The sequence below is a fragment of the Lactuca virosa genome, chromosome 4 (assembly GCF_052849685.1).
Source record: "Lactuca virosa cultivar CGN04683 chromosome 4, Lactuca_virosa_CGN04683_v6, whole genome shotgun sequence".
NCBI classification, from domain to species: Eukaryota; Viridiplantae; Streptophyta; class Magnoliopsida; order Asterales; family Asteraceae; genus Lactuca; species Lactuca virosa.
The window spans coordinates 416,951,071-416,971,988 of record NC_136429.1 but is presented as its reverse complement, the minus strand read 5'-3'; the positions used below and the strand labels follow the sequence as shown (position 1 = coordinate 416,971,988).

Sequence of the window (20,918 nt, the reverse complement as noted above, 5' to 3'; positions counted from 1 at the left end):
TTCTGTGGTGATTGTCTGGGCTGAGATCAGATGTGAAAGAGTATGGGGCCAGAGGGCCATGATAAACGAGTTTTAGTGGAGTATCCCTTGAGAGGGAAATCGAGTTAGCTCCGAGGGATTATTGGTGAGGTACCAGTTGGAGTCACAAGACTCAGGGATGAGTAGGGATGGTGCGTTATGGAAGAATTCGGTCTGGGCTAGGCGACCAGCCGATAGTGGGGATGTCACTTCCTGTGACCAGAGTGGTGCTAATTTCGTTTCCTGTGGGAGACGTAAGAGGTGTTGATATTTCGGTTTCTGAGTTTGGGAGTGAGCTCTGTGGGATTGCACTGATGGTGATCTTCAATCGGAGTATATGGCAGTAGGTATGCCGCGAGGTAAATATATAGCTTGATCAGGTCGTCAGTGGGGACTGAGATGGTCAAGGACCAGGATACACCCTATTTGAGTATAGTAGGGCATGTGTTAGCTGCAATGTCGGACGATCAAGATGGGTGTATCAGGGCGGTGGCTCTCATTGCCTTCGATGGGTATCGAGAGCGGTAATGTGGGTTCTACTCTTATCATAAGTGACGTGATGGAGCGTTAGTTGAGGAGTCAAGGATGAGGAAAATGATAGTTCGTTATTTCCAGACCAAGAGTCAAGGTTGATACTGGACAGTTGAGAGGTCCGGTGATGGAATGGTGTGAGATTTTGAATGACTAAAGGCAGTCATGATGGGAAGTACTGAGGACTTCATCTGAAATTTTGGGTAATGGGAGTTGCTTGATCTCTGTCGGGGAGATCATCGAGCATTGCGTAGCACCCTCCAAGAGTAGGGGCGGTGTTACTAGTGGAAACAATCTATGGGATAGATTGTTGGTGCGCCAATTGGTGACGGTTCGAACCCTAAGTGGGGGAGAACCGGGTATTTTATTGAGGGGATCAGAGATCTGTTCGGGAACGGTTAAAGATCTGGATATAGAGACCTGCGGTGCAGATTCATGAGTCCAGGGTTATTGGTGATCGAGGCTAGGTGCAGAACGAGATAACGCATGTGGTATATGTTTGAGAAAGGATGAGCGAATTGGAAGATTCTTTGTGGCCTGTGCTTTTCGGAGTTAGCATATGTCGAGTTCGAGTGCGATTGGGTCGCTGGTTTGAGGATGTAATAGCCGAGATTTGTAAGTGAAGGTATAGATTGTAATCTACACCCCCGGAAGGGCAGCTGCTGATTCATCACCCAATTTCAGGGTCGATATGAGTAGCTCCGTGTGAGTAATGATTAGTAGAAGGGGAGTTTCGGGTGTTCGACATCATGTTCTGAGCCATTGACGATGCCTCTGTGTTTTCAATTGGAAGATGGAATACTCTGAGATTCGAGTGGTGCGAGAGGAAGATGGGTTGTGAGATTCTGAAAGAGCAATGCGGTATCCGAGTATGGTGTTGTAGGTATGACATTTGTGGTTTGGGTAAAACATCGTGAGAATTTTGTGATAGTGTATCGAGGTATCCGGGTATGATGTCCTTAATTCCAGATTATTTTGAGTTATGGGTTAAAAGATGGCAAGCGGTGTAACAAGTTTCTATGGTTCCAGCGGGAGCTCTTCGACTGATTGATGTCAAAAGAGATTATTTAAGAATGAGAATTACAGTGAGAAAAGGAGTTTGGTTATGACGATTGCCGTCAGGAGTAGTGATACTTACTTTCAGACGGTGTGTGCATCTACCTATGTTGGGTCATGGAGCGTGGGTTAATAGATGCAGTGGGTGGGGTCGACTAGAGGATGAGACCGTGGGATGGTAAGAGAAACTACTGTAAGGCTACAGGGAGCTGCAACATCCATGAGTTGGAGAGAGAGGGTGTAGTGATGCTACGGGGAGCCGTAGTACTCACTAGTCAGAGAGAGGGTGTAGTGATGCTACGGGGAGCCGTAATACTCACTAGTCAGAGAGAGGGTGTAGTGATGCTACGGGGAGCCGTAGTACTCACTAGTCAGAGAGAGGGTGTAGTGATGCTACGAGGAGCCGTAGTACTCACTAGTCAGTGAGAGGGTGTTGTGATGCTACGGGGAGCCGTAGTACTCACTAGTCAGTGAGAGGGTGTTGTGATGCTACGGGGAGCGGTAGTACTCACTAGTCAGTGAGAGGGTGTTGTGATGCTACGGGGAGCCGTAGTACTCACTAGTCAGCGAGAGAGTGTTGTGATGCTACGGGGAGCCGTAGTACTTACTAGTCAGTGAGAGGGTGTTGTGATGCTACGGGGGGGCGTAGTACTCACTAGTCAGCGAGAGGGTGTTGTGATGTTACGGGGAGCCATAATATTCACTAGTCAGAGTATGGCGCAGGGGAGTTCTTAGGCTTGGGTAGCCTTACCGTTTGAGTCTTCGGGAGCCTGGTTGCCGAACCAGGGGCGAGACGGGGGTCTCTGTGTCAGTTGGGAACTGATATATCCCAGGTTAAGTGGGGATTGTCGTAATCGGAAGGAATTGGGGAGAAGGTGTGTGCTTAAATTCGTAGATCTGGGGTCATGAGTTGAGTACCAGATTGGAATTGAGTGGTTCCAAGCCTGCTGTTGAATCAGACTCTCGAGCTTGAGTCTAGATTCGTTCGTGTGTTGAGTAGGTGAGATGAGGTTTCGGTTTTGTAGATGGGTCTCATTTTGAGGGATTTTGATCTTCATCTAATTTATTATACCGGAGTGGGTCAGTTTCGTGGGTATGAGAATACTCGCAAGGCGCATGGAACCAGTGGGTGGAAGATAACCAAGGGTCGGAAGCGAGACGATTTCATATGAGTTGTAGCACTCGCTTGGGATATAGCGAACTTCGTGACTTGTGTGTCGCGATGAGCCAAGATAGTCATCGTAAGAAGAAAGACGGTGAGACGTTTTGATTTGCAATGAGTAACCTTGGAGGTTCATCTATTGGGTCGGGAGCTGACTTGGTGCTCAGTGTTGAAGGGGGAAAATCTGAGATGAAGCCGGGGCTTATGTCTATGGGAGCCAGAGGATACTTCCAAGTGAGTGTGGTCTTTTCTTGTTGTTGAGGTCAGATTTGCAGGATTTATTCTTTCCGATGAGTTCTGATAGTTGTTCAGGCAGTGATTAGTGGGTTATGACCTTTCCAATCCTCTTGAGTTCGACCGGGTTCGATTAGAGAATCAGAGTTGATGGAGTGTTCTTAGAGTCTATTAATCGATGAGAGATTAACATAATATTTTGCGAGGGTGGTCTGGCAGGGAGACAGACCACCGGAGTTTTCAAGTTCGGAAAAATTCAGATCGAGTACCGCAACGGCAGTTGGGTCTGTCCTTCTTCGGGGTCGGGAGTGCCTAATGGAATCAGGTGTCTTTGGAAGAGATAGTTGTGTGATATGAGATCCTTTCGATGGTATTGTTCAGTTATTGGATTAGATTTGTTGTTGTTGAGGAGCGATTTCGAGGGAGAAATCTAATTCAAGTGGGGGAGAATTGTAACATCCGGATTTTCAGGGACATTATTGTGTATGTTAATCTTGAGATTGAAGGAGGGACTCGACGAGTTGAGGGACCAACTCGCCGAGTCGATTCGAGTTGATTGCGTGGATTTAATGGGTAGACTCGACGAGTCAGGGGAGGGACTCGCCGAGTAGGTACTGGGCAGAGAAACCCTAATTGTCCGGGTTTGTGACCTATTTAAAGGCCCTTATGGCCTTCATTTGCGGCCACACTTTCCCTTGAGAGCCTGAGAGAAACCCTTAAACCGCTCTAACCTTGGTAAAGTGAGTGTGTGATCATTTTGGGCAATCTTGGTGCATTTCTAAGAAGAAGGACGAAGAGCTTATTGATGGGGAGCAAAGGAAGGCAGTGGATCTGTGGTATTGAGTGTTTCAGCTGCTAAATAAGGTACAAAGTCCTCATCTTGCTCATTCCTTGTACTAGATCTCATTTTGGGAGTTTTAGGGCTTTGCTTCCATCCTTTTGAATCTATGAGTTGAATGAGACATGGTTTGAGGTTGGAAACCTCAGATCTGGACCTCCTAAGGTCCTTAGAGTCTAGGTGTCCCAGCTTTAGTCGTTCAAATGAGGGTTGATGAGCTAAATCCTTCATGAAAGGCATATATTAGCATTTTGGAGCAATAACCTCGTGTATGAACGTAAAGATTAAAGCTTTACGTGATTATTGAGCCTTGGGATGATAGATCTAGTGTTTGGAGTGATAGATCTGATTGAAATCGTCTGAATGAACTCGCCGACTCGATGAGCCGACTCGATGAGTTGGTTAAGGTTTGTCCCGAAGAACTGAATCATGCGATAGCTCGACGAGTTGGGGGTCAACTCGACGAGCTGAGCTGGACTGTCACGAGATTTCTGAGGAAAATAAGTGGACTCGACGAGTCGCAAGGGTGCACTCGGCAAGTCGGGTCAAACATGGACTGTTGACTCGAGTTTGACTTCTATTGACTTTGGGGCTTTGGTCAACATGAGTAGTAGAGACCATGGAGGGGTAAAATGGTCTTTTATCCACTTCAAAGAGTTAAAGAGAGGAAGAATAGCCTTCGGTCTTTAGAGTGGTGATTAGAATATCACTTAGAAATATTCATCCCTTGTGATTAGGCGGAGGCTAGTTCGGGATTCGGGAGCGAGGCCTTTACTTGCTGCTTGTCAGGTGAGTCTTCTCACTATACATTACCTAGAGTGGTATCTATGTGAAAACTAGAGGGTCTTATGTGTATGTGTATGTGTATGTTTGACATTTATGTGCATTGTGTTATATGTATGCTATGTGTTATATAGACCGGACCAGAGGGTACAACGACTCATGAGGCCAGAGGGTCCTCGATCAGACCGGACCGGAGGGTCCAACGAGCTACGGGACTGGAGGGTCCCGCTGAGACACATTGACCGGAGGGTCATATAGAGTTATAGCCTCGAGTGGCTTATGTGTTGTATGTGGTATATTGGGGAACTCAGTATGCTTTGTGCTTACCGTGTATGTGTTATGTGTTTCAGGTTTCTCAGGATCGCGGGACGGCATCGGCTTAATTGTACACACCAGAGAAATAGTTATGAGGATCCTGGATTATTAATGGGGTTGTGATTTGTAAATTGAATAAACGAGATTTTTACACAATATGTTATGAAAACTATGCGATTTTTAAAATGAAAATTTTGTTTGAAAATTTACGGTGTTACATTTTGACTACGGTCCAATGCGCCCTGCCAGGATTCCCTTGATATCTGCTAACCATGCTCAAAGCGAAGGCCACATCAGGGCGAGTACAAGTCATATCATACATAATCGAGCCAACTGTGGAAGCGTATGGTCCTCGGCTCATTTCTGCTATCTCGACTTCGGTACTCGGGCATTGAGTCATACTCAAATTGGCATTACTTTGGATCGGCAACTCCCCCTTCTTAGAAATCTCCATACTAAAACGTTTTAGTACCTTGTCCAAGTAAGTATTCTAACTAAGCCCTATTAGTCTCTTACTTTTGTCTCTCAGTATCCTTATTCCCAAAATATAGGAAGCCTCTCCGAGGTCCTTCATAGCAAAGCACTTCCCGAGCCAGGACTTAACCTCCTGCAGTGTCAGGATGTCGTTTCCTATGAGTAGTATGTCATCGACATACAATACGAGGAAGCTAACTATACTTCCACTGGCTTTGACATATACACATGACTCATCCTCGCTTCGCAGAAAACCAAACTCTTTGACTTTCTCGTCGAAGCAAAGATTCCATCTGCGAGACGCTTGCTTAAGTCCATAAATGGACTTCTCAAGCTTGCACACTCTATTGGGATGCTTCGCATTGACAAAACCCTCTGGCTGAGCCATGTTAACATCCTCAGCCAACTTCCCATTAAGGAAAGCGGTTTTGACATCCATCTGCCATATTTCATAATCATGAAATGCAACAATGGCCAGCATCACCCTAATAGATTTTATCTTGGCAACCGGTGAGAAGGTTTCATCATAGTCAACTCTGGGAGTTTGAGTGAAACCCTTCGCGACCAATCGTGCCTGTGCACATTCCCATCCATGTCGGTCTTCTTCTTGAAGATCCACTTGTACCCGACCGTCTTACGTCTGGGCACATGGTCAACCAAATTCCAAACTTGGTTGTCGTACATGGAGTGAATCTCGCTGTACATCACCTCTTTCCACTTCGTAGACTCCGGGCCTGCCATGGCTTCCTTATAGCTGTTAGGTTCGTCCAGATTTATTAGTGTACTATCACTAATGTACGTGTCCCCTTCTATAGTAATATGAAAACCATATAACTGGGGTTGAACTCTAACTCTTTCGGAACGTCTAAGAGGTAAGGACTCGTCAATCGGTTCAACCGGAGTTTCCTCCTCGGGTTGATCGCCAGCATTAGAGGTTCCTTCATCACTCGACTATTGAATCTCTTCAAGATCGATTTGCCTCCCACTGTCTCCTTGGCTTATGAGTTCTTGCTCTCGGAAAACCCCTCTCCTCGCAACGAAGACAACATTGTCACTCGGTGTATAGAAGAGATATCCAAAGGATTTCTGCGGGTAGCCGATGAAAATACACCGCTCACTACAAGGTTCGAGTTTGTCGTGAGTCTCTCATCTTACGAAAGCCTCGCAACCCCAAACCTTGATATGTGCCAACGAGCGAGCCTTCCCTGTCCACATCTCGTGAGGTATTTTGGCGACCTTCTTCGTAGGGACTAAGTTAAGGATATGGGCGGCAGTCTCTATGGCATACCCCCAAAATGAGATAGGTAGTGAAGCACGACTCATCATGGAACGAACCATGTCTAACAAGGTTCGATTACACCTCTCAGGCACACCGTTCAACTGCGGTGTCCTAGGTGGCGTCAATTGCGAAACGATTCCGCATTCCTTAAGATAGTCGTGGAATTCAAGACTTAGGTACTCTCCTCCTCGATCGGATCGAAGCATCTTGATTTTCCTGCCCAACCGATTCTCCACTTCTTGTTTAAACTCTTTGAACTTTTCAAAGGTTTCTGACTTGTGCTTGATTAAGTAGATATACCCATATCTACTATAATCATCGGTAAAAGTCACGTAGAAGCGGCTCGCATCCCTTGTGGTTGATCTAAAGGGCCCACACACATCGATGTGTATGAGATCCAATAGACCCTCACCCCTCTCACAAGTGCCAGTGAAGGGTGACTTGGTCATCTTTCCAAGTGCACAAAACTCGCACACGTCATCGTCCCTAAGGTCGAATGACTCCAACACTCCATCCTTTTGGAGTTGAGCTATGCGTTTCTTGTTGACATGTCCTAGACGACAATGCCACAAGCATGCTTTATCCAAACCATTGGATGAATCAACACACAACACATCATTTCCTAAGTTATCTACAACCATCACAGTTTCATATATTCCATTACAAGGCAATGCTTCAAAATAAAATACACCATTAAGATAAGCATTAATAGAACCTTTTTCATTATCAAATGAATATCTAAAACCTTGTCTATATAAACCCTGAAATGAAATGATGTTTCTTGCCATACCTGGCGAATAGCAACAATTGTCTAAATCTAATCCTAATCCACTACTGAGCATTAAAGAGTAAATTCCGATCTTGGTGACAGGCGACGATCTTCTGTTCCCCATGATTAAATTTATCTTCCCATGCTCCACATCCCTATCTCTTCTTAGGCCCTGCAAATCAGAACAAATGTGAAAACCACATCCTGTATCAAGTACCCAAGAAATGGAATGTGATGAATCATTAGATTTAATTGTGTAAATACCTGCGTAGGATGGCTTGATCTTTCTATCCTTGATGGCCTGTAGATATTCTGGGCAGCTTCTCTTCCAATGCCCTATTTTGTGGCAGTAGTGGCACTCTGCCTCTTTTGGTTTAGAGTTGGGTTTAGCAGAACCAACTTTGGTTCCACTAGAAGAGGTACCATCTTGGGATTTACCCTTGTGGTTGCTCTTTGAGGGAGCTTTCCTCTTCTTACCCCTCCCTTGCCCAATTGCCAAAACAGGGGCAACGGTTGGAGCGGGAGTTCATGCAACAGACTTATCCTTGAGATTGCTCTCAGCAGTCCTTAGCAAGCCTTGAAGCTTGCTCAAGGTGACCTCTTCCTTATTCATATGGTAGGTCATGCGGAACTGGTTGTAGCAGGGAGGCAGGGAGTGAAGGATGATGTAAATCGCCAGCTCTTCATCAAAGTTTGCATTCAACTTTAGAAGACGATCAAAATATCTCTGCATCTTTTGCAGATGAGTGGTAAGGGACTCTCCACTACCCATTTGGGTAGTGATCATCGAAGTGATGATCTCATACCTCTCTTGCCTCGCACTTTGGTGGTACCGGTCTAGCAAGTCTTGATGCATCTCATAGGGATACATGTCCTCATAGGAATTTTGGAGTTCTGAAGTCATTGTCGCTAGCATGATGTAATGGACTTTCGTGGCATCACGCTCATGGGCCTCAAAGGCAGCAATCTCTTCGGGAGTAGCAGTGTTCATATCGATCTCCTTCAGCTCCTTATCTAGGACATACTCTTTGTCCTCATAACGGGTGACCATTCTAATGTTACGGATCCAATCGTTGAAATTGTTTCCGTCGAATATCACCCTCCCACACAAGTTCATGAGTGAGAAAGAGTCGGAGGAACTCGAGCCAGAAGCGTTGTTGTTGTTCATGTTCGACATCTGAAAAGGAAAAGAACAAAGTTTGATTAGTAATGAATCCCTAATTAAACACTCAAATGAGAAATTAGGGCTAGGATCCAACAACATTATTTACATATTAGAAGAGGGATGTCGTAATCTAACATGCAAATAACTTGAAGGTAAGTGAATGACGATTCACTAATTCTCCACCATGAAAAACGAAAAGAAGATTAAGTTTTAAATGTATTGAAAACTCCTAGATCCTTTTGAGATTCATTGAACTTTTCAATGGCATGTTTAAATCTCGATATTCCCCTCAAGTTTGTGACTGGGATGCCGAGGATCATAAAGCGGGTGTGAATAACCATGCAAATGTACATGGTACCCTCATTGTTACATTTACCTATTCGGTGTGTCGGTTAACCACACATGCTCCATTGAACTATGACAAACAATGAGTCACCCTTTGCCACGTTTTCTTAGACCCATTTAGTGTGTCGGTTAACCACACACGCTCCACTAACGTCTTAGCAAGGGTACAAAGTGTAATTTCATGGAATTGCATCAATTCACTTTGCCTAAAGTAACTATGTTTGGGAATTTTTGAAAAAAACGTTTAGTTACTTTAATAATTCATTATACTTATTAATGAGGAAGGGTTGCCCTATCCTACCCGTTCGGCTAACGACCCTCCACCAATCAAGAATGCGGTGGGTGAGAGTGGACACCCATTAAATGGCCATTTTATAGGCCATAACCTTATACCCCCCTTATAGATCGGTTTCGTGAATGAGGCTTACTAACGGTAAGACTAACATTTTAGGTTATACATATATACATATTAATCTTATAATATTATAAAGTATAAGGTCGAATTTTAAACTTGTAAAATTCTAGGGTTTGAAATTTAAATAGTTCAAATTAAACATTTTAATCACAAAATTTAAATTTTAAAACTTGAGGACAAGTTTTAAACTTTTCAAAACTCAAAGGATCAAATAGCAAATAATTTTAAATTAAACAATTAATTTAATGATTATCTAAATTTGACCTAATCCAATTTATTTACAAGATAATTTACCAAATAATTTAAATAATCAACTTTTATCATATAAGGAAATTATTATTCAAATAATTAGAAATTATCTTTTGTTTGTGTAAGGATAATCACATAGAAACAATAAAATTCGGATTTTATTATTAAAAAACGATTTTAGCAATTAATCTTCATCAAAACAGCAATGAATCCCGAAATATCTTCTGCCTGACTCCCGGACTCGCCGAGTCACTACCTGGACTCTCCGAGTTGAATTTGGCAGGATTGAAGGTATTAGGTAAAAATCCACTTTCTTGAATGAAGTGGACTCGGAAGGGAATGCGAATAGGATAGGTTTGCGAAAGACCGAGGTCTTGACTTCTGCCTGTGCCTCTCGCTTTCATTCACAGGAACCTTTATCTCTTTATCATACGCAATATCTCAATTGAAAGGGAATGTCATTCTCTCATTCAGCATGGTGCAGCTTACACGTTGACGCTGACTCGCCGAGTCGCGTCGGGCAGAGGCCAGAAACTCGATTTTCAGCAGATAAACAAGCATTGCATCACATACAACAGAAACCAATTAAGGCTCTGATACCACTGATGGGTTTGAGCCATAAGAACATTCCTATGTGTACATGCAAACCCTAAATACTTAGATCTAGGTTTCACTATTGTACATGCAATTCATCAAAGATTTGAAACCCTAGATCTAGCATACATATTACAAAATCAATGTAACTAATGAGATCTAGATGATTACCTCTTGAATAACTCTTGATCTTTCTTCTTCCTTGAGCTTAGAGTCATAAGTGTAACTCCTCTAATGGATTACAAATACCAACTAGCAAGAGGGTAGTGTATGAGAGAGGGAGGAGCACACAAAATCGGCTCTAGGGTTCTAGGAAAGCAAGTGTCTGATATACCTAGGGATTCTATTTATACTGTGAGCAGCTAGGGTTTCAGTCAAAACCCTAATGGATAGCTTAAACATTAAACAGCCCATGGAACCTTCTGGAATAAGGCCATGGACGAAAATATGATGGGCTCCCATCATAATTTCGTTCACCCCTTAGTCCATTAGGTTTCCCAGCCCAAAATACAACTATCAAACATTTGACAGTTTCAGTCCCTTTTATTCAATTAATCTCTTTTAGTCACCAAATTAATTCCTAATTAATCTATGACTAATATTAATCAAATAATATGATTTCTCCTTTAATATATTATTCTTATAATATATTAATAAACCATAATATTTTCTCTCTCTCCATAAGTTACCCTGTTAAGTTGCTACGGTGAAGGCAACCCAAAAGGACCATGCACAACCGGGTCAAGTACTTACCAAATATAGTTACGGGCTTAGACACTAATCCAACACAAGTTGGATGAGTTGGTGTGAAATGAGTTAGAATCAGGTTGAGTGCGTTCTCACAACATGAACAAGGGTTGGTCATGACGTGAGGATCAACTGTTGGTATTATTGGTTGTTGACTTGACTTTGACCGTTAACTTTTTGGCATGGTTGACTTTTGGTCAAATTGATGGATTCAATGTATAGGCTAATGTTAGACCTTATATGTTTTAATAGGTGTGTTTAGCATCTATTGTGGGGCATTGAGTTTTGGTTTAGCTGATTTCATGAGTCAGGCGAGTCTTCTCATTATACTGTGTAGAGTTCTAGTTGTCTTTGTGATACTTGCATGGAAAACCTTAGGGGTCCCGCGACATTTGCATAAAAAACCATGGGGAAAGCCCATGACATTTGTATGAAAGACCATAGGGGTAGCCTATGACATTGGTATGAAAGACCATGGGGGCAACCCATGTCATTTGCATGAAAGCCATTAGGGTAGCCCATGACATTTGCATGAAAGACCATGGGGGTAGCCCATGACACTTGGACGTAATACCATGGGGGCAGCCCATGTCATTTCATGGGAAGACCATGGGGGTAGCATATGGCAATGTATGTATGGTATGTGGTATTTTGGGGAACTCACTAAGCTTTGTGCTTACAGTTTTGTTGTTTAAACATTTTCAGGTACTTCCAGTTCCAAAGGGAAGGGCATGGCTTGACTGCACCGCATCCTCTGATGGCCTTTTTCCGTATTGACTACTTTTTATATACTCTAATGTTTGAAAATACATTTAACTTTGTTTGGTTTTGGGAGCAATTGGTTGTTTGAGTTAATGGTTTAAAATGAAAAATTCTATTGGCATTTTTGGGATGTTACAAAATACAATACATGTAAGATTTGTTAATGATAATTATTTGAAAATTCTTACTTGTGTTAAACCCATACCAGATGTGAATTTTGCAAGAGCTTTCGAACATGCCAATGAAACCTCTAACCTCATCTCTGTAACGACCCAAAAATAAAGGGTAAAAATTTATTTTTATTATAGTCCAAACACAGATATCTTCTAAACCCAAACATTCCAAAAACATGATTAATTAAAAAAATTTATCAGAGTTTGTCCCAAAATAATATATTGCGGAAACACGGGTGTGTACGCTGCGATCAAGTCGGGCTCCCTACATGGTCTTACATCCAAGTGCCATGGGCTCTCCCATGGTCTTCCATACAAGTATAACACATATACAACAAGCATACCTCCTAGCACATGACCAGCTAACATGCCACATAACACTATATCAACTAGTGTACCACATATCATAAAATGGGTCGGCCTTGGTGCCTTCGACCCATTGGTATGGTAAGGAGACTCACCTCACACTGTCGAAGTCCCGCAGATAAAACTCTAGCTGCAGGATGACAAATTCCCGAACTGTCAACATCAAAACAACACCCAATTAATAATTAGGTTCCAATACATAACCATAAGTCCATGCTTTGGGTAAAAAGACTATTTTACCCTTAACCTAACTTGGTCCAAAACCAAGGTCCAAACACACACTCTGAAAGCCTAAAAACCAATCAATGAACAAAGGCCCAACATCTGGCCCAATTTTCCAAATTGGGCCCAAACCTCTACAAGGACTTATCTTAAGGCCCAATCATTTATTCTAGTCCAAACAATTGGCATTCCGATGGTCCAATATCTCATAATAATCAAGGCCCAATTTTGGCCCACTTATGGCCCAATTTTCCAAATTGGGTCAAATCCTTCCCAATGGGCCTTATCCAAAAGCCCAATAATTTCCTTAGTCTATAAACATGTTCCCATTTGGCCCAAGAAGGCCCACAGCAACCCGATCCAAGAAATGGCCCAACAAGAACCCAAACCCAATTAGGGGTTTTCACATAAAATGACGATTAGGGTTAAGTGTTCCTACTTAACCCATTAAGGACTCAATCCATTAAGTCTACCACTTCACTAGTCCAAACATACAATGTGGTCGGGCTTAATTCAAAATTCCAAATCCAATGGTCCAAACGTGGGTCCCGATAAATCCAAAACTCACATTTTCAAAATTAGGGTTTTCTAAACCCTAATTAGGGTTTCCAACACAATCGCATGCTAATTAGTGGTTAGGTCTTTAGGTCAATTTGTGTTACATAAGTTGGGCACCACCCACTACCACCTCGGGTAGTGGTGGTCAATGGCGGTCCGCGACGGCAGTCACCACCTCGTGGTGGTGGCGGTTGTGTTTTTAGGCCAAGACAACACCAAAAGTACTCCAAATAATAGTCCAAACGCACCCAAATGCACACCACCACCAGAGATGATGGCTAGCGGTGGCAGAATGCAGACAGTGGGTGGCAGCTACCACCTCACGGTGGTGGTGGCGGTCCTTACTTGCTTTTTCCGGCTAAATATAGCTCTTACAATAATCACAACACCGACAACAATGTAAATACTCGAACATGCACCCACACAGCCACCGCCTAGGCGGCAGTCGTTGCCGGAAAGACGAAACAGTGGCCCAACGACCACCGACGATGATAACGATGTCTCCAACATCGTATCCACAGAAAACAATGAGAGAGAGAGAGAAGGTAGGTTTACGGTTGGACTTACCGAGCGCTTCCGGTGGCTCATGACTCACGCACGACGAACACAGCGTATCCCACCGTCTTCGGCGGTTCTTCTGTTGCCCATGGCGTCTCCGACATTAGGGGTTGTTGCGGCGGCGATCTTCGGCAAGGTAGCAGTCGGAAAGAGTGGTGGCTGAGCTCGGTGGTGCAAGCGGCGGTTGAGAACGTCTTCAAAATGGTGGCGGCTGAAGATGAGTACGCTAAGGTTAGGGTTACCGATGTTAAAACTTGAAGCGAGAAGGAAAGGGTAGTCTGAGTCTAAACCCGTGCTCTTTTCAAACATCCATCCATTTTTACAAGTTTGTACCCTCCTTCGCCATAACTTTTCAACATAACCCGAATATATACCATTTGGCCCCTTAGCCTCGAAATCTTGTTCAATATAAGTCCAATATTTTACCAAACACCCCCTGACTTCTGAAAATCTTCTCAACATAAATCCTGAAATTACACTTTAACCCCCGAAAGTCTAAAATATATCAATTGGCTCCCCGAAACCAACACTCCGCTAAATATTATTGATTTGGCTATAAAATAATAATAATAATTACATCCCAGGGCTTTAGAGTTTATTATTTATTTTATTGATTTTAAACGGAATGTTACAATCTAAATGATGGATAAAGCTTGATAAATTAAGAACTAAAAAGATGGATAAAGCTACATGAGCTTACCAAGAAAAGAAAGACCCATTTAGAAATAACTTTAACATCTGCAAGATTTCTAATCAATCCAAGTTGACTATTGTTGTAGTTATGGGTAGAATTTAATTACTTGTCTAAATGGGATATATGAAGTCAAGGCAGATACTTTAAGCCATCGCGGTTATATTATGGAGGAATAACACCCAAAACATTATGTAAAAGGTTCTCACTGATAACATATCTCTAAAACCACTAATTACTTCAAAATCCTACTAAATTCAGATGAAATTACCAAAAGAATAAAATTTATTAGGGTTCTAACATACCTTAACATTTACCATTTTGTTTCACCTCATCCGTATTTCTAACCTGTCAAAGAATAAATCATAGATTAATTGTCCGAATATCATAAGGAAGAATTAGAGTTTGAAATATCCTCCAATCTACAAAAATAACGGGAATTAAGAAAATCCTTAAATCAACATGACATTTGAATGCTTTGATTAAACAAATTGATGCAAATGTTACCTGATTCTTGGGGATTTCTTAAAGCACCGAATCCTTGTTGATAGAAGAAGGAGCGATTAACCTAGAAAGGAGAAATTGCGATCGATTAGCATAAAAGATTAATCACTTTCTTCGAGAAATTATGATCGATTACGGTGATTGGATGTCATCCAACACCAAACCTGACCTACAACAATAAATCAAATCAATTTAGGTGAAAAGAAAACGAATCAAAATAAAGAAAAATGGATCAAAGGGTGGGATGCCTTTTTTATACTCCTTAACAAAAAGACTTCCATCTGGTTATAAATCGTGCAGTAGAATCGGTTAGATCAAACGTGGGAGGTTGAACTTCTATGGAGAAGCAAAACGTGGTAGGGAACTGCTAGAGGTTATAGAGGAGAACATCATTTCTTCCATTGGAAATGAAGGTGGGGAAGGAGTTGACTGCAGATGCGGAGAACCTGGTTTTTCCCAACTGGCACTCAAATGGATCTACTTGATTTTAGCCGGATTTTATGCATAAAATGCTTGTACAAAATGTAGAGGACAAAAAATAATTGACAAAGGGACCAATATGCTTATATATATAAGTAAATTTATTTTTTAGAGTTTGAGGGTGTGCTGGGGCTTACCCTGACTCTCATGTGGCTCCACCTTTGCATGTGGTAAGTGGGAGGTATATAAATATCCATGTTCTCATGTATTAAGTGCATGTGCTTATCTGTCCTTGCATAGTTATCAATATATTTAGCCATAGGGAAAATGACACATAAGACCTATGAACTTTCTAGGGTTTACCCTTTTAGCCACTAAACTTTTTTAGTGGCTTTATGAGGGAACAAAACTTTATTTCGTCGAGTCAATTATGTCATTATGTCAATTTTGAAGGGGTTAGCCGGTCAGATTCCTGCCACATGTGTTACTTAAACCCCTTGCCTTGTTGACTGTGTATTCCATGTCATTTACTAATAGTTTTATAGTTTTACTTAAACGAGATCTTTTTTCGTCTACTGTTCACCATTCACCACTTCCAGCTCATTCAATAAACCCTTCAATTCGTTCTGTCTCCTCAAAGCTCAAACATGGATCTCGCATTCATCTAAGTCAATGTGCATTTCCAAGGAATCTTTGCAAAATACTCTATACACTATACCAGGGGGATTACTCAGAGGTTGTTGGACATCGATTTCTCAGGCATGGACAAGAACGAGTGTTATGAATTTTTGGAAAGGTTCACCGGAGAAAAGTGTGTGAAACTCTATTACTGTTAACCAGATATTAATTTTCCCAAAGGTCTGACCTTAATTTCAAATGAGTTGGATTATGTCGATTTTATAGCAATAGCGTATGAATGTGGTGCTATACTTCCTATGTATATAGACCATTTTGGTAATACTAACATGCAGAAATGGTTGGAAGAACACAAAGAAGAGGTAATTGATAGCATAGTGGAAGAAGTTCTTGATGTTGTAGGACTAGTTAAATAAATTGGGTCAGGCCATTTTGATGATGAGGTTGAAAATGAAAATGAAAATGAAGATGAGGATGAGGATGACCATGGGGCTGAAGATGTGGATGCTGATGAAGACGAGGATAACCATAGTAGTCCTCATTTTGTCAAAAAGGATAATGGCCATGATGTCGAAATGGGTGAGAATGCAACTTCTTTGGGTGGCCCTTTGGAAGAAGGAATGGATGATGATGAAGATGTTTATCCTCAGTTGCAAAACATTTTCAATGAAAAGCTTCACTGGATGGAGCAGGAACCTGTGTTAGGTATGAGGTTTGAGAGTCCTAAACAATTAAAATACATGCTCTGTCACTATGTTGTTGCAAATGGTTATCAATTATGTTTTCTGAAAAATGATAGTAGACGGTTGCTAACCAAATGTTGTGATGGAAAATGTACATTTAGGGTTTGGGGTTCATGGATGAGTGATGATAAGTCTTTCCAAATTAAGTCTTTTATTAGTGAGCACAATTGTTCAAAGAATTTCAAATTCGGATCAATTGTAACTTATAGATGGATAGGTACCCACTTTACCCAACAATTTTTCAACAATCAGAAGATGAGTGTGAGATTAATAAAAGAGGAGGTCAAAACCACTTTTGGCATTGCAGTAAGTATGAGTCAGTGTAGGAGAGCCAAGAAGTATGTATTGAGTCTAGTTGAAGGCACGATTGCAGAAAATTATGCTAGAATATGGTCTTACGGTGAGGAGATTAAAAGATCAAATCCTGGATCCACTGTTAAAATTTATGTGGGTACAATGCCTGATGGTAAGAATTACTTCATCTAGATTTACATATGATTTCATGCAGTCAAAGAAGGGTGGCGCGGAGGGTGTAGACGGATCATTAACTTGGATGGTTGTTTCTTGAAAACTTTTTGTCAAGGTAAGTTGTTGTGTGTTGTTAGTAGGGATACTAACAATGGAATATTCCCAATTGCTTGGGCAGTTGTATGTGTGGAAAACAAAGAGAATTGGAAATGGTTCATAGAAAATCTTGCAGAAGATTTGCAATGTTGGAATGATGGAAGCGGTTTGGTCTTAATTTCTGATCAACACAAGGTATGTTTATAAAGTATTTAACATAGTATAGTAAATATTTACATTTGTAACTTCACCTATTACCGGTATATGTGCAGGGTTTGGTTGAGGCATTCAAAGAAGTATTCCCAGCAGCAGAACTTAGACAGTGTGCTAGGCATATATATGCTAACTTTAGAAAGAGGTTTAGTGGAGCCAAGTTTGAAAATTTGTTTTGGAGAGCAAGCAAGGCAACAACTGAAGCACATTTTAACACAGTCATGAAAGATATTGAAAAGTTGAATCCAGAAGCGGCTAAGCATCTTATTGATAGAGATCCAAAGACTTGGTCTCTAGCTTTTTTAGAGTTCATCATTCATCATGTGAATCTGTGGAGAATGGTTTTTCATAGAGCTTTAGTAATGTCCTTTTGGATGCTAGGAAGAAACCTATTATTAGCATGTTGGAGGACATTCGTATATATGTCATGCAAAGGATGGTCAGTATGAAACTCATAGGTCAAGGATGGAAACGTTATTCTGTTTGTCCAAACATCAGAACAAGATTGAATATTCTCCAAAATGAGTAAAGGTATGCACACTTTTTATTCATACATAACTTACCTCTGTCAACTCTAAAATTTGCATTACTTTATGTAGGCATTGGCAAGTTGTGTCTTGTAGGAGTATGAAGTTTGAAACAAGGAAAATGGATGAGTCTTACATTGTTGATGTCACAAAAAAGGAATGCAGTTGTAGGTTATGGAAACTAAATGGGTATGGTTGTGTTCATTCAGTAGCTACATTAGCGTTTTTAAACGTAACACCTGATGGGCCATATGTAGACCCTTTGTACCTGGCAACCTTCTACAATAATACTTACAAATAGTCTATTAGTGGTATGAATGGGATGAACATGTGGCCTTCAACAACCTTTACACCTCCATTGCCTCCTTTAAAAAGAAGAATGTCAGGCAGGCTAACAGTCAAAAGAATAAGGGATGCTTCTGAAAGGTCTGGAAAACACACTATTTCAAAGGCATGGAAAAAGGTTTCTTGTGGCATATGCAAAGAAAAAGGGCACAACAAGACCACTTGCACTCAAGTTCCAAGGCCACCTAAAACTAATGTGACAAAGAAACAAAAAATAATGCAAACACAAGAATCAGTGAATATGCAAGGGGGTGGAGAGGATGTTGTGATGGGTGATGCAGTTGAGCCACAAACTGATGAAGCTATGAGGGTAAATGAATCTGAGCAAGAGGTGAGGGTTAATGAAGTTGAGGAACTGGGCAGGGTTAATCAAGTTGTTAGGCAAGTGAATACTATGGGTCAACCAAGCAAGAGGAAAAAGTCAGAGAGAATTCTTAAACTAAAGCTTGCTAAAAGAGTTGCAGGTGAAGGTAGTAGTGTTGGATCGCCAATGGAGTTAGATTAATTACACTTCTATATGTGTTTTTGTTATGTGGATTGAACAAAGCAATTTATGTTTGCTATGTTGATGTATGTTATAACTATTTTAACATTTGATATTTGGATGTGTGTTTGTATTTATAATATGTATGGTTTTATTTATAGTATTGTGTACGAGGTAATTTAGTCAATAACATTTATAGTAGTGTTAGGTCATGTTAGCAAGCTTTTGTTTATTGACTAAATTGTTTTGATTTGCCAATACTATAATATGTATATGTATGGTCTTATTTATAGTATTGTGTACACATTAGGGGTAATTTAGTCAATAACATTTTTCAGGAGGGCATTTCAATATTATTATTACAGTAGGGGTATTTTAGTTAACGAAATTAGATTAATAACACTGGTATTTCATGTACTTATTATAGTATCGGTATTTTAGTCATTTGAATCAGTTAATATAATAGGGGTATGGTATTTCATGTACTTATTATAGTAGGGGTACTTTAGTCATTTGAATCAGTTAATATAATAGGGGTATGGTATTTCATGTACTTATTATAGTAAGGGTATTTTAGTCATTTGAATCAGTTAATATAATAGGAGTATTTTAGTCAATCAAAGAGGGCCTGTGAATGTTAGTTTACAGATAATTTAGTCATCCAAATGAGTTAATCCAATAGGTGTATTCAAGTTATTATTAACGTAGGGGTATTTTAGTCAACTAAAGAGTCATAAAATACATACAGTCTCCTGTCCCCCTATGTGTATTACTCTCATTTTAATTAGTTAAAAAGGGCATGTCCATGATAGTTTAGGGGTAATTTAGTCATTCGGATGAGTTAATTACATACAGTCCCCTAAGGTGTATTAATCTCATTTTAATTAGTTAAAGAACTAGGGGTATTTGTGTCATTTTGTTTACCACACCCAACAAGGGTATTTCAGTCAATCTTTATTATATGACCTAAACCACTAGGGGTATTTCAGTCAATAGTAATTATGTCACTTAACCCACTAGGGGTATTTCAGTCAATAGTAATTATGTCACTTAACCTACTAGGGGTATTTCAGTCATAACTTTGTTATTTGACTTAACCCATTAGGGGTATTTCATTTCTTCCCTTCATTTCTTCTAGGCAATATTTCAGAATGGGCATTCACAAATAGGGACAAATACAACAAAAAAGCACTTTTCAGTGTTTTCCATTTATGTGTTAGAGGCAACGACAAATCTGGGTATTAGATTTTTCTCTTTTGTCCCATGTCCCCACAAACAAACACAAACATTGGGGTTCATGTTTTAATGGTATAAAATGTTTGAGTGTTTCATGTTGTCCCAAGAACAAAATCAACATAAAAAGGGCTACTTCTTCACGACACACGCACATTTACGTTCATAAGAGTACTCCATTTATAACAGGAACAAGTTAAGTTAATCAACATTTCATTCATGGGTTTTTGCATCTTTACATCTATTGAACAACTTATAACAGGATTTCCACAACTATCTAAGTACATACGAGAACCATCACCTGTGACTACCATCAAAATATTGATCATCACAACATCATGATCACAAACCAAAAGACAACCACCAAAAACTATTACTAATAAGGAGAATAAACAAGATGCACATCAAAACAAAATAGAAACCCAGGATTAAAATGTTTAACCTACAATTTTTCTGTCATTTAAACAACCTGTAGGTTAAAACCCCCAAAACAGCAATGACACAAACCCCAAAGACCCATTTCACTTTCTTCGACTTCTTTTTTCCCAGAATAAGTTTGACATACGACGCTTGCAATGAACTGAAATGATTCTTCAAATCAGCAACCATATTAGATAGATCGAGTTGACCTGCCCTAACATCATCGACTTCATGATTTAGGGCGTCCATCTCTCTAATGAGGCTGTGGCGTAGTTCACGAAGGTCGTTTGCAATCTCTTCCCTCACAAGCGACACCTCCAACTGTGTCAGCAGATTGATCGTCAGGTCTTCATTTGTGACACCATTCGAGACATTTTCAACCATGTGCTGATTGTAGTTAGGTGACCAACTGTGATCTTTAGATGATCGTGAAGGCATCGTTTCTGCGATTGGTATCGAAGTTTAGGGTGCAGTCGGGGTAACCAGGTTATGAATTGTGCCATTTTAGGGCACAAGCTTCACATT

At 40.7% G+C, this 20,918-nt stretch overlaps 1 protein-coding gene across 1 annotated transcript; it reads left to right on the top strand.

The window, feature by feature from the left end:
• Nucleotides 1–16,201: 16,201 nt before the first annotated feature.
• Nucleotides 16,202–18,212, top strand: LOC145106549 (uncharacterized). Its single transcript, XM_079043503.1, has 6 exons — nucleotides 16,202–16,226; nucleotides 16,291–17,073; nucleotides 17,116–17,190; nucleotides 17,254–17,366; nucleotides 17,444–17,823; nucleotides 17,984–18,212. The coding sequence occupies exons 1-6, from the start codon at nucleotides 16,202–16,204 to the stop codon at nucleotides 18,210–18,212; spliced, it is 1,605 nt and encodes a 534-aa protein (XP_078899629.1).
• Nucleotides 18,213–20,918: the final 2,706 nt, after the last annotated feature.

What these genes read in the sequence shown, in the direction of transcription:
- LOC145106549 (XM_079043503.1), top strand. Translation starts at nt 16,202, where the DNA reads ATGGTTGGAAGAACACAAAGAAGAG. An exon ending in TGGAAGAACACAAAGAAGAG is followed by an intron (nt 16,227 to 16,290) that starts GTAATTGATAGC and finishes AAATTGGGTCAG; the next exon opens with GCCATTTTGATGATGAGGTT. An exon ending in CTTGAAAACTTTTTGTCAAG is followed by an intron (nt 17,191 to 17,253) that starts GTAAGTTGTTGT and finishes TTGCTTGGGCAG; the next exon opens with TTGTATGTGTGGAAAACAAA.